The following is a 16,771-nucleotide window of genomic DNA, read 5'->3' on the forward strand; positions in this document are numbered from 1 at the left end:
CAGCCTCGACCTGCTGGGCTCCAGCGATCCTTCCGCCTCAGCCTTCCAAGTAGCTGGAATTACAGGCATGCCCTACTACGCCCGGCTGATTTTTTGATTTATTGTAGAGATGAGGTCTCGCTGCCCAGGTTGGTTTCGAACCCGCGGGCTCAGGCAATCCACTCACCTCAGCCTCCCAAAGGCGGGGGAATACAGGTTGAGCCACTGAGCCCGGCTTGTCTTTTGATTCTTAAGTGAGACAAATAAGCTCAAGTGCCCAGGTCAGTGCCTGACACGTGGTGAATACAACAGATGGCTATTTCCTTTGGGCTGAAATATAACTGTCTGTTGTTGGGTTAGCCTGCCCATAGGCAATAACCATTCATTATTAAGCTTTGAACTTCTATGCCGTACCTGTCCATTCAAGAAAGAAACAAATAGTGTCAAATAATTATGCAGCTTCAGGTAGGGAAGGAAAAGACAAATGAATCACTACTATTGCAAGTAAGGATGATAAAAAAAATTGAGATGCTCACCCAGCATGACACAGCACTTTTGTTCATTTCTTTCTTTTTTTTTTTTTGAGTCGGAGTCTCACACTGTTGCCCAGACTGGAGTGTAGTGGCTGCTCCCAGCCACCACAGCCTCGACCTCCTGGGCTCCGGCGATCCTTCCACCTCATCCTTCCAAGTAGCCGGAACTACAGGCGCGCACTACCTCGCCTGGCTAATTTTTTTATTTATTGTAGAAATGAGGGCTCATCAAGTTGCCCGGGCGGGTCTCAGACCCGCGGGCTCAGGCAATCCACTCACCTTGGCCTCCCAAAGTGCTGGGATTACAGCCTGAGCCACCGAGCCCGGCTCTCATTTCTTATCCTACAATTGTAACCAAGAGTCCATCTTTAAAACACTTTTTTAATCACTCATCCCTTTAAAAAAATCTTTTTCTCTTTCTCCTTACTTGTTCCTTATTCCCCTATCCTCCATAATGCATATTTAAGAATTCCAAGCTGGGCTCGGTGGCTCAGCCTGTAATCCCATGCCTTTGGGAGGCTGAGGTGAGTGGATTGCCTGAGCCCGCGGGTTCGAGACCCGCTTGGGCAGCGAGACCTCGTCTCTAAAATAAATAAAAAAATCAGCCGGGTGTGGTAGCGCATGCCTGTAATTCTGGCTACTCGGAAGGCTGAGGTGGAAGGATCGCCAGAGCCCAGCAGGTCGAGGCTGCGATGGCCGGGAGCGGCCACTGCATTCCAGTCTGGGCGACAGAGTGAGACTCCAACTCAAAAAAAAAAAAGAATTCCAGTGACTAATCTCTTAAAACAAACCAGGAATGGAGTTCTGATTGTGGGACCCTTTGCTTGGGGGGAGTCACAAGACAATCCATAGCCCCACCTCCGCCAAGATAACACTAGACAGACTTCTGGGAGGATCACCACCCAAAATAAGGCATCAGAACCAAACCTGCACCCTGTGCCAATCCCATGTTTCCCATACCAAGTTTTTCTTTTTTTTTTTTGAGTTGGAGTCTCACTCTGTCACCCAGACTGGAGTGCAGTAGCCGCTCTCGGCCACTGCAGCCTCGACTTGCTGGGCTCCGGCGATCCTTCCGCCTCAGCCTTCCGAGTAGCTGGAACTACAGGCGCGTGTTACCACGCCTGGCTAATTTTTGCTTTATTGTAGAGATGAGGTCTCGCCAGTTTGCCCAGGCGGGTCTCGAACCCGCGGACTCAGGCAATCCACTCATCTCAGCCTCCCAATGTGCAGGATTACAAACTGAGCCACGGAGCCCGGTTTAATGTTCTCATTTTACATGTGAGGAAACTAAGGTTGAATGGGATTAAGACTTGCTGTGGTCACACATAAAATGATAGAATTTTTTATTTAAAAAATTTTTTTAGATGATAGGAATTTTAACTCAGGCTGTTCGCCATAGAGCCCCAGTTTTTAGATGACAAATAAGATGAGTGATGTAATCAGCCTTCAGAAAGGTTGCCTTCAGCCACAGTGGTAGGGATGGTTGGGAGACGGTGTTCACCGAAATAAGCGACTAAATGTAAGTCAAAGAGCGACTGTGGCTGTTTATTTCAGTTTTCCAAGAGATTTAATATTTATACATTTTCCTTAAAAAGGGGGGTGGAGGGGTGGGGAAGCAATGAGGCGACTGGTTACATACTTGGGAAGTTTTAGTTAGTACCCGGCAAATCTACGTTTTAGGTAAGGTGAACTTTTGAAGAAAAAAATAATTATGCACACGTCTAGGGGCGGGGGTGAGGAAAGGATCAGCATCTCCCCTGCCTTTTGCACCTGGGAAGATAAACAAGTAATCCAGACTGTGGCATCAAAGACTTTAGTTTTAGGAACTAGACTTTAGATTGCAAATCTAGAGTTACAATTGACCTGACCTCGTTTTATGGGAGGATATACCTTTTACCTGTGGGTGCTTTTGTAAGAGGCGGGTGTAGCCGTCAGGAAATGCCTGAGGCCCGCGACCTCAACGTGGGGTCAGGGTAAAGTAAAATGTTGTGACACAAAGTTGTAAAGTAACAGAGATTCATCCCGAAAAGGTTAGCCGCGTAGCGTGACTCAGCCTCCAAGTTTAACTTTCCCTTTGGCGTAGAGTTTGGGAGACCCGAGATTGTATTATACCTTACAATAGAAAGCAGCCACCCGGTAATCGAAGAGAACAGTGGAGGCTTTCTAAGCGGTGAGGGTTACGCAGAATCAGCGATAGGGAAGAGGCTGCGAACTTTAGAAATAGACAAGTTCTCAAGGCTTCGTGTAGTTAGACGTGGTCCTCGGTGGGCAGCGACCGGGCCCATACTCTGATTTGGACATTGAGGGGCACGGTGCGTAGGGGTCGTGGAAGAGAGTCTTGGCACCCCGTAGAGGCCCCGGATTAAGCTAGGCGTTTGGGTTTGAGGGCGCCCAAAAGGCGCCTCCCTCCCCGACCTCAGCCGTCAGCGGTGGGTTGGGGGATTAGCACTTTCTGGGCCCTCGTCCGCCGGGCTGGGAAAGCGCTGAGTCATTCAGGCGGGGCGCGCTGGGGCGGGGCGGGGCTCGGGCCAGATCCCCCTCCCCTCTGTCTTTCTCTGTCTCTCTTCCTCCCGCACCCCCGGCCCGCTCCGACTCTCGCGAGAGCCCTGCAAAGTATAAAGGCAGCGCCCCGGGCGGACTTTGCGCGTTCTCTTCCTAGCTGGTGCTGGTGTTTGCTGCTTCAGCGACTTTTGAGTCGGCTCTGGTGAGTCTGTGGGCTGCGCGGCCTCGGCAGAACGAGGCGCAGCGCCCCGCACCCCGCCTATTGCCTTTTCCTTCTCGCCCGCGCTCACTTGGGGGGCTGTGGCGCGCTAGGCGGCCGCGCGAGGCTCGGCGCCCGAGAGTGCTCTAGCGCGACGCACACCCCCACGTGGGCCCCTTGCGAGGGTGCGGGGACCTCTTTGAACCCTGAGGCTAGTGTCGATTCGAGTCTCCTTTTTCCTCGGCAACCCGACCACAGGGCGTTGATTGGCTTGGCGCGGCGGGGGCCGGGCCGGCGGTGTGGTCTTCTCCATAAGACTTCTGCCGAGCTGGACGGGTTCGGGAAGCTTCTAGAATAGACCTGCATCCTCACCTGAGGCTATAGAAGCCAGCCCGTATTTGTCCGTTGTGTGATAGGGGTAAAGGCCGTTCCCGGTCCTGAGCCCTGACCAGCTGCGGAGATCCCCCTTCTCGTCCTTATTTTCCAGTCGGTGGAATGGGGTTTGTGATGGTTCCAAACGGCCCCGCTGGAGACTGCACTGTTTCCGAAGTGCTATGGCAGGGTGATATCTGGTGGGCGTGGTAGAAGGGTACTGAAGTGGGGTTTAGGGGCCCGACCCCGCGGCAGGGTTCTGGGGCTGATAACCTTGAAGAGGCCTGGCACCGGCCGCAAGTTCCACACTCTTTACCCGGGATTGGTTGGGCTTTGGACGAGGGGCCACCTGGAAAAGCAAGTTTGGACGAGAAGGCCATTTGGGGTCATACCCTGTAGTTGGTCGCCAAGTTGCAGCGTGCGTAGGTTGTGTGTGTGTGTGTGTTTGCGTGTTTGTGTGTTTTGGAGTCTCGCTGTGTCATCCTGGCTGGAGAGCAATGGGACGCTCACGGCCACCGCACCCTCGACCTGCTGGCCTCACGTGATCCTCTGGCTCAGCCTTCCTAGTAGCTGGAACTACAGGCGCGATCTACAACGCCCGGCTAATTTTTTAATTTATTGTAGAGACGAGGCCTCGCCAAGTTTCCCAGGCTGGTCTCGATCCCTTGGGCTCAGGTACTCCTCTCGCCTCAGCCTCCCAAAGTGCTGGGATTACAGGCTTGAGCCACCTCTCCCATCTTGCAGCGTACCTAGTTTTTAAAAACAAGCAATAAAGAGTTTGCGACGATCTGTGCTCACAACATTTATTTTGGTTGTGGTATTATGAACCAAGAATTTAGGGATTTGCTAGAAAAGCTTACATACAGATCACGACTGTAGAGGGTTAGATCTTGCTGTTGACCTGAGTGAATCCAGTGCAAAGTTTCTTTTCAGCAATAAGTGGACTCTTGTTCTACTTATTTTTGCCCCGGGATATTGGCCATGCCATCAGCCACCCATTTTTGAAGTTCTTTTAGGAATTAAACACATATCTCAAGTTTTGAAAATTACCCCACATCTTTATAATAAATAAATAAATAAAAATAAAGTTTGAAATTGAGCAGATAACAATATCTTGTGGTCTTCTCTCTTAAGGTGAATTGCCTTTTTGGTCATGTGCTATCTTGGACATATACCTGAAGAGAGGTCAAATGTGCTTCCTACGTTATGAAAGCAGATGGAAACACAGGCATTATGGCTCTTTGGGAGCCTGGCAGTGTTTGTGGCATTGCGCATTTGGGTTCAGGTTTGAGAGTCTCCACCTCTATCCCTTTCTGTTTCTGGTGTCAGAGAACATAATACCATTGCACAAATGATGGTTCAAAAGGCAGTGAAAGTGACCTCAATTTATAAAGAAATTGCCTTGCCGTTTTTAAAATGAAACGAAGGTTGAGATTCAGAGATTTGTTTTGTTCCAAAAGTTGGAATGGTCAGATTGTAACTACTGACTGCTGGCCGGTGCTGCTTCTTTTTTTTTTGAGTTGGAGTCTCACTCTGTCGCCCAGACTGGAGTGCAGTGGCCGCTCCCGGCCACCACCGCAGCCTCGACCTGCTGGGCTCCTGCGATCCTTCTGCCTCAGCCTTCCAAGTAGCTGGAATTACAGGCATGCGCTACCACGCCTGGCTGATTTGTTGATTTATCGTAGAGATGATGTCTCCTCAAATTGCCCAGGTGGGTCTCGAACTCGTGGACACAGGCAATCCACTCACCTCAGCCTCCCAAAGGCGCGGGATTACAGGCTGAGCCACCGAGCCTGGCTCAGTGCTACTTAATAATACAAAATTGCCTGAGCCCGCGGGTTCAGGACCTGCCCGGGCAACTTGGCGAGACCTCATCTCTACAATAAATCAAAAACTTAGCCGGGTGTGGTAGTGCGCTCCTGTAGTTTAGGCTACTTGGAAGGCTGAGGCAGAAGGATTCGCCGGAACCCAGCAGGTCGAGGCTGCGGTGGCCGAGAACGGCCACTGCACTACAGTCTGGGTGACAGAGTGAGACTCCAACTCAAATAATAATAATAATAGTAATAATAATAATAATACAAATTGAATGTATTCAAGGACACTGAACAATTCCTTGATTGTTCCACAGATCAGGCTCTAAGTAGGTGAAGGCTGCTGGTTATCTAGAAAAATGAGACTTGTTTCTAATTAATTTCTATTATCTTTTCCAGCTGATAGCAAGATGTCTTCAGGAAATGCCAAAATTGGGCACCCTGCCCCCAACTTCAAAGCCACAGCTGTTATGCCAGATGGTCAGTTCAGAGATATCAACTTGTCTGACTATAAAGGTAAGAGTAATTACATTGGGCCCATTAATATCAAATTGTTTTGTAATCTAGGGATGCCTTGTTAGATTTCTGTCAATGTTGGGTTTGACTGTAAAATGTCTCCTAGGAGGAGGTCCTTAGAGCAGGAGGCTATTGCCTTCATGTTGAAGTGAAAAGATTATTACCAGCTATCACAGGTTATATATCTTAGATCCAGACCATTTCTGGAAACAGTACTTCATTTCTGGAGACAGTACTTGCTAATTGGACATATTAGCTCAATTATTATTATTTTTTTCAGTATTTCTCTTCTATTGTATTGGAGAAATTCTCTAACCTCTTATTATAAGAGGCTTTCTACGTTTAAAGACTCAGAGCTCAAAACTTTCAGGCTAGTTGTGAGATTGCAGGTTCAGTTTGTTTGGGAAATGTGTCATAGCTGTTATATTATTAGGCAGAGGGCTTAGGCACATCCCCTTGACAGTTTTGTTCTCAGAGGAGAGTTGACGTAGCAGTTGGAACAACTTCCCTTTCTGTTGTCATAATTTCATGCAGACACTTGTCTAGTGTCTGTTGAGGCTCTTCCTTTATTAGCCTTGATCCCAGATCACCTAGGACTCTTGGGACAATTGAGGATATAGATTTTTTAGAATACAAACCTGAAACTCAAGTGTCAAGTGTACTTTTCTTAGAGGTACTAACATTAGTTCCTGGAGTTAGCTTTTTTTGGTTGAGGCTTCCTGACCTGCCACACTTGGTTGTTGGGGTTCCTCCTGGCAAACAAGGTAGGTAGCACCATAGAGGGGTGACCCGGCCTTGGGGTATAAGTAGGAGGTCTAGAAGGAGCTGTTCTCTGCCCTACAGGGATTGAGCTGCTGAGGCTTCAGGGTGCTTGTTAGGCAGAGCCTTGGAGAGGTTGTTTAGCTGAGTCAGTTTCTAGTGTAACAGCTTATCAAAGTGATGAATGTCAAAAAGGGCTACTTATTTTGACTTTTGTTTTGTTTGTTTTTTGAGTTGGAGTCTCACTCAGTTGCCCAGACTGGAATGCAGTGGCCGCTCCTGGCCACCGCAGCCTCGACCTGCTGGGCTCCGGCGATCCTTCCGCCTCAGCGTTCCAGGTAGCTGGACTTACAGGCGCGCGCTACCATGCCCGGCTAATTTTTTTGATTTATTGTAGAGATGAGGTCTTGCCAAGTTGCCCAGGTGGGTCTCGAACTCGCGGGCTCAGGCAATTCACTCACCTTGGCCTCCCAAAGCGCGGGATTACAGGCTGAGTCACCGAGCCCTGCTTATTTTGACTTTTAAACTTTGCTGCTGCCGGGCTCGGTGGCTCAGCCTGTAATCCCAGCGCTTTGGGAGGCCGAGGTGAGTGTATTGCGTGAGCCTGCGGGTTCGCGACCCACCTGGGCAACTTGGCGAGACCTCATCTCTACAATAAATCAAAAAAATTAGCCGGGCATGGTAGCGCGTGCCTGTAAGTCCAGCTACCTGGAACACTGAGGCGGAAGGATCGCCGGAGCCCAGCAGGTCGAGGCTGCGGTGGCCGGGAGCGGCCATTGCACTCCAGTCTGGGTGACAGAGTGAGACTCCAACTCAAAAAAAACAAAAAAACAACAACAAAAAACTTTGTTGCTACCTGTAAATGAGTGACTATTTGGAATTTTTCCAGTAGTTCAGCCCGTTAGGTGTGGTGACAGGCTGTCTAGCCAGCTTGAAGATCTACCTCTTTCATAATTGTAGTGACCAGTAAAATTGCAGCTGGAGGTCCTGTTATCAATCAGTACTTTTGTAACTTTTGTCTTGTCTGGCTCCTCATGGAAAGAGTGTAAAAGCTTACCCTTCAAAAAAGTTTATTTTTTAAATTTTTCTTTATTTTTTATTTTTTTTTGAGTTGGAGTCTCACTCTCGCCCAGAGAGCAGCCTCGACCTGCTGGCCTCCAGCGATCTTTCCGCCTCAGCCTTCCGAGTAGCTGGAACTACAGGCGCGCGCTACCACGCCCGGCTAATTTTTGATTTATTGTAGAGATGAGGTCTCGCCAAGTTGCCCAGGCGGGTCCCAAACCCACGGGCTCAGGCAATCCACTCACCTCAGCCTCCCAAAGGCGTGGGATTACTGGCTGAGCCACCGAGCCCGGCTCAAAAAAGTTTTTTTAGACAGTGTCTTCCTATGTTGTCCAGATGACCTCAATCTCTTGGGCTCATGGTGTCCTCCCAACTCAGCTTCCCAAGAAGCTGATATTACAGGCATGCACCATTGTACCTGACTTAAAATTATTATTTTTCTTGTTCTTTCAGGCGTGTTAGGAACACATGAGATCATTTAAGCCACACCTGTCCCATTAGTATGGTTCATTATGTACATCAAGTACAAAGGCTGTGACTTGTTACTGGTATCTTACCTCTTTACAGCTGAGGAAAAGCCAGCAATTCAGCTTTTTCTGAACACTGTAAACATTGGCAATCCAGTAGATAATTGCATTCTCGCTTTTCTTTATTGGAGAACTTGGTGTTTATGTACATTTTAGCCACTCAGAGAAGACAAAAATTAGACTGACCAGTGTTCTTTCTCTAGTTGGCAGCTAAGAACATGGAGGCAGGAGAATAAAGCATGGAACTATAGAAGGAACATTTTTTTCATTCAGGCCTTCCTGTTGCAACTAGTTCTAAAAGTAGCTACTAGGAGACATCTGTATTGAGCATTTTGGCATTAAGTGATTGTTGTGTTTGCCATCAACTTAAAAAAAGTCTTTGATTTATTTTCTCTATAAAACAAGGAAGTCTATTTCAAAGGCTAACCTGTGACTCGTGTTTTTTTCCCCAGGAAAATATGTTGTGTTCTTCTTTTACCCTCTTGACTTCACCTTTGTGTGCCCCACGGAGATCATTGCTTTCAGTGATAGGGCAGAAGAATTTAAGAAACTCAACTGCCAAGTTATTGGTGCTTCTGTGGATTCTCACTTCTGTCACCTGGCTTGGTAAATCTCTTGGTCCACTGGGCACATGGCCTTTTTAAGCAGCAGTTGGGAGGATTTGACAGTAGACTTTTCAGTTACAGACTTCTGGCTCCTCATGGAAAGAGTACAAAAACTCTGACTTTGTCTTGTTGCTCTCATCTGGCAGCAGAGATGAAAGCAGCTTGAGTTGCAATTGAGTATATCCTGGTGACCCACCTTAACTGTTTTCACCCATTCACTTTGCTGCTGGATAAGTTTGATGTTAATAGGGAAAGTTAGTTTAAGAGTGTGGGAAAGGAGGAGGAACAGGTACAGTTAATGTTCTTGCTACACAAGAATTTGACTGTGATTCTGTGCTTTTTTGCTGTAGGATCAACACACCTAAGAAACAAGGAGGACTGGGACCCATGAACATTCCCTTAGTATCAGATCCTAAGCGTGCCATTGCTCAGGATTATGGAGTGTTAAAGGCTGATGAAGGCATCTCATTCAGGTACGTCATAAAGAGAAAGGATTACCCAATTGGCTGAATGTCACTTATAGAGAAAGCAGAGACTCCTACCTCATTTTATTCCTTTATGCAGGGGATCTCCTCTCTAGAGGTAAGATCAGTACAAGTCTTGGAGACTAGTCCATTTCCTTAAATCTTCAAGCTTTTCTATTATAACAAAGCAACTTTCTAAAGCTGTTTTGCTTTCTTTTCTCCCAGGGGCCTCTTTATCATTGATGATAAGGGTATCCTTCGGCAGATCACTGTAAATGATCTCCCTGTTGGCCGCTCTGTGGATGAGACTCTGAGACTTGTTCAAGCCTTCCAGTTCACTGACAAACATGGGGAAGGTAAGCCATCTGCCTGGTAACAGGACAACAGAGTGGTGGTAGGGTAGGAAAGATCGTAGGAATAAGGGCTACAATATAAGAGAGTGATTTTATCTTTTCAAGAAATTGAAGTCTCTGGATTACAGTGAGTGGTGGGGGTAAGAGTAATCGATAAGCTTGGAGAGGAGAATATAAACAATTTTTGTTCAAACTACATACTTCCGTCTTCTGCTCCCATTTTTTCAAATCTTTTGAGTCAGAGTTTTCTGCCATTTACAATTACTGCTACAGCCGGGCTCGGTGGCTCAGCCTGTAATCCCAAGCCTTTGGGAGGCTGAGGTGAGTGGATTGCCTGAGCCCCCCGGGTTCGAGACCCACCTGGGCAGCGAGACCTCATCTCTACAATAAATCAAAAAATCAGCCGGGCGTGGTAGCGCATGCCTGTAATTCCGGCTACTTGGAAGGCTGAGGCGGATCGCCAGAGCCCAGCAGGTAGAGGCTGCGGTGACCGGGAGCGGCCACTGCACTCCAGTCTGGGCAACAGAGTGAGACTCCAACTCAAAAAAAAACAAAAAACAAACAAAAAACAATTACTGCTAGAGATCTAACTTACTGACGTGTAGGAAGATCTCATAGATGTATTAGAGCAAAATAAAAAGGTTGAGAATCACATCGAGATATCAAGCATGCCATCTTGACAACTTTATTGGGATAAGACCATAATTCCTGTGGCTTGTTTTTGTTTTTTTGAGTCAGAGTCTTACTCTGTTGCCTAGGTTGGAATACAGTGGCACCCCAGCGTCAACCTTCTGGGCTCCAGCGATCCTTCTGCTTCAGCGTTCCAAGTAGTAGTAACTACAGACGCACACTACCATGCCCGGCTATTTTTTAAAAATTTTATTGTAGAGATGAGGCCTTGCCAAGTTGCCCGGGTTGGTCTTGAACCTGCGGGCTCAGGCAAACCACTCGCCTCAGCCTCCCAAGTGTAAGGGATTACAGACTGAGCCACCGAGGCCGGTCTCTTTTTTTTAAAATTTCAATAAAAACAGACAACCCCTTTGGGTCCTCTCCTACTGAGGGAGTTTTCTGTCCTCTCAATAAATCCCCCTTTCTCTCTTTTTTTTTTTCTTTTGAGTTGGAGTCTTACTTAGTCGCCCAGACTGGAGTGCAGTGGCTGCTCCTGGCCACCGCAGCCTCAACCTGATGGGTTCCGGCGAACCTTCCGCCTCAGCCTTCCAAGTAGCTGGAACTACAGGCATGCGCTACCACGCCCGGCTAATTTTTTGATTTATTGTAGAGATGAGGTCTTGCCAAGTTGCCTAGACGGGTCTTGAACTCGGGGGCTCAGGCAATCTACTCACCTTGGCCTCCCAAAGTGTGGGATTACAGACTGAGCTACTGAGCCTGGCCAAATCCCACTTTCAAAAAGAAAAAATTTTTTCCAGTAAAAGCAAGTATGAAGCCAAACGTGATGGCACACACCTACAGTTCCAGCTACTTGGAAGGCTGAGGCCGAAGGATAGCCTGAGCCTATAAGGTCAAGGCTGTGATGCCCCTGAGTGTGCGTGCCACTACACCCTAGCCTGGGCGAAGAAGTAAGACTCCAACTCAAAAAAAAAAAAAAAGAAAAAGGAAAACAAAGGTATACATGCTCAGTTTTAAAATTTGAAGAAAAAAAAAAAAAATGCCGGGCTTGGTGGCTCAGCCTGTAATCCCATGCCTTTGGGAGGCTGAGGTGAGTGGATTGCCTAAGTCCACGCGTTCGAGACCCGCCTGGGCAACTTGGCGAGACCTCATCTCTACAATAAATAAAAAAAAATAAGCGGGGCGTGGTAGCGCACGTCTGTAGTTCCAGCTACTTGGAAGGCTGAGGTGGAAGGATCGCCGGAGCCCAGCAGGTCCAGGCTGCGGTGGCTGGGAGCGGCCACTGTACTCCAGTCAGGGCGACAGAGTGAGACTCCAACTCAAAAAAAAAAAATTGAAAAAAAAAATAGGACTAAGGTAACTTACCCAAAGACAGTAAGCAGATGCAGTTATTAATAATATATTTGTCAGTTAAACATACATTCTGAGGCTGGGTGCAGTGGTTGGCCTGTAATCCCAGCACTTTGGAAGGCAGAGATGAGAGGATTGCCTGAGCCCAGGGGCTGGAGACCAGCCTAGGCAACTTGACCAGACCTCATCTCTACAATAAATCAAAAAATTAGCCAGGCATAGTGGCACATGCCTGTAGTTTCAGCTACTTGGAAGGCTGAGGCAGAAGGATCACCTGAGCCCACCGGTCGAGGCTGCGGTGGCCATGAGCATACCATTGCACTCCAGCTTTGGTAGCAGAGTAAGACTCTGACACCAAAAATAAATTAAATAAATAAATCCATGCTGAAGTTAGGTGTGGTGACATGAGCCTGTAGTCCCACCTCCTCAGGAGGCTGAGGCACAGGAATTGGCTTGAGACCAGGAGTTCAAGGCTGCATTGTGCTATGATACGACACCTGTGAATAGCCACTGAACTCCATCTTCGGCAACATGGTGAGACCTTGCCTCCAAAAAAAATCAGTTATACAATATGACAGTTGTATTTGTAAGAATTGATTATCAATCCGGGCTCGGTGGCTCAGCCCGTAATGCCGTGCCTTGGGAGGCTGAGGTGAGTGGATTGCATGGGGGCAACTTGGCAAGACTTCATCTTTACAATAAATAAAAAAATGAGCCGGGCGTGGTAGTGCGCGCCTGTAGTTCCAGCTACTTGGAAGGCTGAGGCGGAAGGATCTCAGGAGCCCAGCAGGTTGAGGCTGTGGTGGCCAGGAGCAGCCACTGCACTCCAGTCTGGGCGACAGAGTGAGACTCCAACTCAAGAAAAGGAAAAGAATTGATTATCAAATACCAAATTATATAAATGTTTAATGTAAACACTTTTTTATAAGCATATGTTGGGCAAAAGAGAGTTTCAGATGAAATATCATTAGAAGTCTCAGGATCAAAGATAATGTTTTTGTAAATGTTTTTGTAAAGTCTGTCTTTGTAAAGCCTAAACATGACTAGACACATTCAACTTTTGGGTTTTATCTAGCATTTGCTAGAGTGCAGGCCCTTTTCCTATTGCCCTAGTAGTGAGTGGTACTTTTCTTCTTATGCGTTCTTGTTGCAGTGTTGTGTTTTTTGTTTTTTGTTTGTGAGTTGGAGTCTCACTCTCATCCAGGCTAGAGTGCAGTGGCATGTTCACAGCTACCACAGCCTCGACCTGCTGGGCTAAGGCGATCCTTCCGTCTCAGCCTTCCGATTAGCTGGAACCACAGGTATGCACTACTACGCCTGGCTAATGTTTTTGATTTATTGTAGAGATGAGCTCTCACCAAGTTGCCCAGGCTGTTCTCAAACTCATGGGCTCAGGCAATCCTCTCACCTCAACCTCCCAAAGTGCTGGGATTATAGGAGTGAGCCACTGCACCCGGCCTACTAATGTGATTTTTTTAAAGCACTGAACCATTCCAGCTTTTGAGTTGTAAGGCTGTAGCTCTTTGACTTTCCCCCACTCTTTGAATGTGTCCGTTGGATTGAGACGACCTTAACCCAGCGAAGAGTTAGCTTAGTTTTGAAGCAGCAAAGTGCTGGGTATATAGGGGACTAGGGATTTTGGATGCCCTCTCCAGCTTAATGTAATTGAGAACAAGAGAATTCTGATTGAGTGCTATTGACATCAGATCAAAGACACAGGTTGACCTGGACAAGCTTATTGCTTTACTACATCCCATCTTTTTCTGGAAGACAAGTTGTTCAGACTAGCTTTCTACGTCCCATTTCAGCTCTGATCTTGTGATTTTAAAAAAAATGACGTTATTAGAGTCTGGATTAGTAGTGTGTGTTTGGGAAACCCAAAGTACTAGCTTGGTTAGAGTAAAAGTCTGATAATATGGGGATTAGTGAGCATCTATAACCAGAAGGTAAACCATTTGCAGAAGCCATGCATGGGCATTTGCTTGGCCAAATGGAGTTGACAATTGTTGAGATTGCCCTGTGGTGGGGAATGATGTTCAGCACTAAGGCAAGGAGCTGGGAGTGGCAAAGTAGGCCCCTTTACTGGACTTTCCTAGGATATTACATATAGGCTAGACTCCTGAACCCAAGCTTTCTTGACTTTGAAGCTTACTTCTTTAGTCTCTGTATTGGTTTCTGTGTCAGGCAGTTCTTGTACTGAGGTGACCATGACTGGTGTCATTTTCTCCCTGAAGAGACATGACACTTGAGCAGTACTTGAAGGCTGGTTTATGTGGAGCTCACCCAGTTATGCTGTGTTCCATTTTGGTTCTGAAAACCAATGCTATCGGTTATGAGTGAAACATCTAAGTGTGGATCTTTCTGTCATTAATACAAATATAAGAGCTATAAGGCTTTAATGCCAAGGAGACTGAGTTGAAAGAGTTCTTTCTGGTTCATGATTCCTTCTATTTAGCTGTAAGCCCTAATTTGTGTCATCCTGAACATAGGAATCTTTGATGCCGGTAGCACCACTGGCAAACTTTTAACTGGCTCTGACCAGATCTTTGCTTTCATGCTACTCTTTGTTCTCTGTAACTTGTTGATGTTTAGGGCCTGTGTGCCACTAAAGCTAATAACTGTAACAATCAAATGGATATTTCAGGAAAACAGTGGCAGCTGGGCCCTCCATTAGCTCTTGTTCTGTCTATACCTTGGTACCCAGTCTTGACATCTGAGGCCATGATATTCTTGGACCAAAAGGGCCTTCTCTGTCTCTCACTTGAGCAAATGAGACTCTTGCTGCTCTTGGTTCCTTACTGGAAGAATCAGAGATTAGTCTTTTTGCCTTACTTTCTTCAGACTAGCCCAAGGTGCATTGTTGGGAAAGGTTGAAGACTATGCTTTCTGCATAAATATGTGAAGGATTTCAAACTCTGCCTTTTGCTTACCAAGGGGTAGAAGGCAGTTAGTGAAACAAGCAGGGCCTTCTTTTAAGGTCCTGATCCTTTGGCAGAGTTAAAAGAATGTAGAGAAGGCATATTGAGCTTGCTGCCTTCAGATCTCTGAAGGGATACCAGAGGGAAACAGCAGCTTAGTGTTAAGGGTTTACACAGTACTAGCTTTGTCATTTATCTAGCTTGTTTTTTGCTTTTGTTGGGGATAGGGGAGTGGTGACAAATCATTTAAACGTCACCTTTTTTTGGAAAGTTTTTATTGTGATAATTTATTATATAATTAATTATTTAAAGTATATAACTCAGGGAAATTAATTACATTTATAGTGTGTATCCATCACCACTATTTCTAGAACTTTTAAAAATCATCTTAGACTCTGCAACCTTTAAGCAAAACCTCCCTAATACCTCTTTCCTCTAATCTCTAGTAGCCTCTTACTTTCTGTCTCTGTGACTTCGCATTTTCTAGATAGTTCATGTAAGTGAACTAATATAATATTTGTCCTTTTGTGTCTGGTTTCCTTCACTTAGCATAATGTTTTTTGTTTTTTGGGTTTTTTTTTGAGTTGGAGTCTCACTCTGTCACCCAGACTGGAGTGCAATGGCCGCTCCCGGCCACCGCAGCCTTGACCTGCTGAGCTCCGGCGATCCTTCCGCCTCAGCCTTCCAAGTAGCTGGAACTACAGGCGCGCGCTACCACGCCCTGCTATTTTTGATTTATAGTGGAGATGAGGTCTCACCAAGCTGCCCAGGCAGGTCTCGAACCCGGGCTCAGGCAGTCCACTCATCTCGGCCTCCCAAAATGCTGGGATTACAGGCTGAGCCACTGAGCCCAGCCAGCATAATGTTTTTAAGGTTCTTACATGTTATAAAATATATCAGAACTTATTTTCTTTTTGGCTAAATAATATTAATATTCCTTACGTATGTACCACACTTTGCTTATGTATCTGTTGGTGGACACTGTGTTATTTCCACCTTTTAGCTATTGTGAAAAATGCTGCTAGAGGATTGGTGAAAAATATCCGGTAGAGTCCTTGTATCTCTAATTCTTCTTGGTATACATCCTAGGAGTGGAATTGCTGGGTTATGTGGGAATTCCATGTTTAGCTTCTTGAGCACCTGCCACACTTCACAGTGGCTGCACCATTTTACATTTATACCAGCAGTGCCAAGGGTTCCAGTTTCTCTACATCCTTGCCAATACTTATTATTATTCTTATTTACTATTGTCAGCTTGATGTGTGTGAGGTGATATTTCATGGTGGCTTTGATTTGCAATTCCCAGGTGACTAGTGATGTTGAACCTGTTTCATTTACTTAATTGACCTTTTGTATATCTTCTTTGGAGAAATGCCCATTTTAAAAATTGGGTTAACATGTAGGATTTCTTTTTTTTTTTTGAGTTGGAGTCTCACCCTTGCCCAGGCTGGAGTGCAGTGGTATACTCATAGCTACTGCAGCTTTGACCTCCTGGGAGTAGGCGATCCTTCCAGGCATGGTAGCTGGAACTACAGGCGCGTGCTACCATGCCTGGCTAATTTATTTATTTATTATAGAGACGAGGTCTTGCCATGTTACCCAGGATGGTCTCGACCTCCCAAAGTGTTGGGATTTTAGGCATGAGTGGCTGATTTGTAGGATTCCTTATAGTTTGGATATTAATTCCTCATCAGATACATGATTTGCAAATAGGTACTCCTGTGGATTGTTGTTATAAATTTTTTCTTTTTTTCTTCACATTTATTGATGTCCTTTGATTATACAAAAGTTCTTAGTTTTTTTTTTTGTTTTTGTTTTTTTTGAGTTGGAGTCTCATGTTGTCACCTAGGCTGGAGTGCAGTGGCACGCTCACGGCCACCCCAGTGTCCACTAGCTGGGCTCCAACGATCCTTCCACCTCAGCCTTCCAAGCAGCTGAAACTACAGGCGTGCACTACCACACCCAGATAATTTTTTATTTATTGTAGAGATGAGATCTTGCCAAGTTGCCCAGGCTGATCTTGAACCCGTTGGCTCAGGCAGTCTCCTCACCTCAGTCCCCCAAAGTGCTGGGATTACAGGCTTGGGCCACCACACCCTGGCCAAAGTTCTTAATTTTGATGAAATCCAATTTACAGCCGGGCTCGGTGGCTCAGCCTGTAATCCCAGCACTTTGGGAGGCCGAGGCGAGAGGA

The 16,771-nt window shown here is 46.4% G+C and overlaps 1 protein-coding gene across 3 annotated transcripts in view; it reads left to right on the forward strand.

The window, feature by feature from the left end:
- LOC103259910 (peroxiredoxin-1) overlaps positions 1–16,771 on the forward strand; it is a 23,040-nt gene that overhangs the window by 3,552 nt on the left and 2,717 nt on the right. The window contains exons 1-5 of one of the 3 annotated variants that reach the window (XM_008057563.1): positions 3,132–3,216; positions 5,796–5,912; positions 8,713–8,866; positions 9,216–9,338; positions 9,555–9,685. In XM_008057563.1, coding sequence (XP_008055754.1) covers positions 5,807–5,912; positions 8,713–8,866; positions 9,216–9,338; positions 9,555–9,685 — 514 coding nt within the window. In that variant the 5' untranslated portion in view covers positions 3,132–3,216; positions 5,796–5,806. Of the gene's footprint in view, positions 1–3,131; positions 3,217–5,558; positions 5,614–5,795; positions 5,913–8,712; positions 8,867–9,215; positions 9,339–9,554; positions 9,686–16,771 lie in introns of those variants that run through there. The other 2 variants (XM_021712089.1, XM_021712088.1) reach the window with 2 other exon arrangements.

This window comes from Carlito syrichta, unplaced genomic scaffold (genome assembly GCF_000164805.1).
Source record: "Carlito syrichta isolate Samal-C Ts95f unplaced genomic scaffold, Tarsius_syrichta-2.0.1 Scaffold303059, whole genome shotgun sequence".
Classification (NCBI taxonomy): domain Eukaryota; kingdom Metazoa; phylum Chordata; class Mammalia; order Primates; family Tarsiidae; genus Carlito; species Carlito syrichta.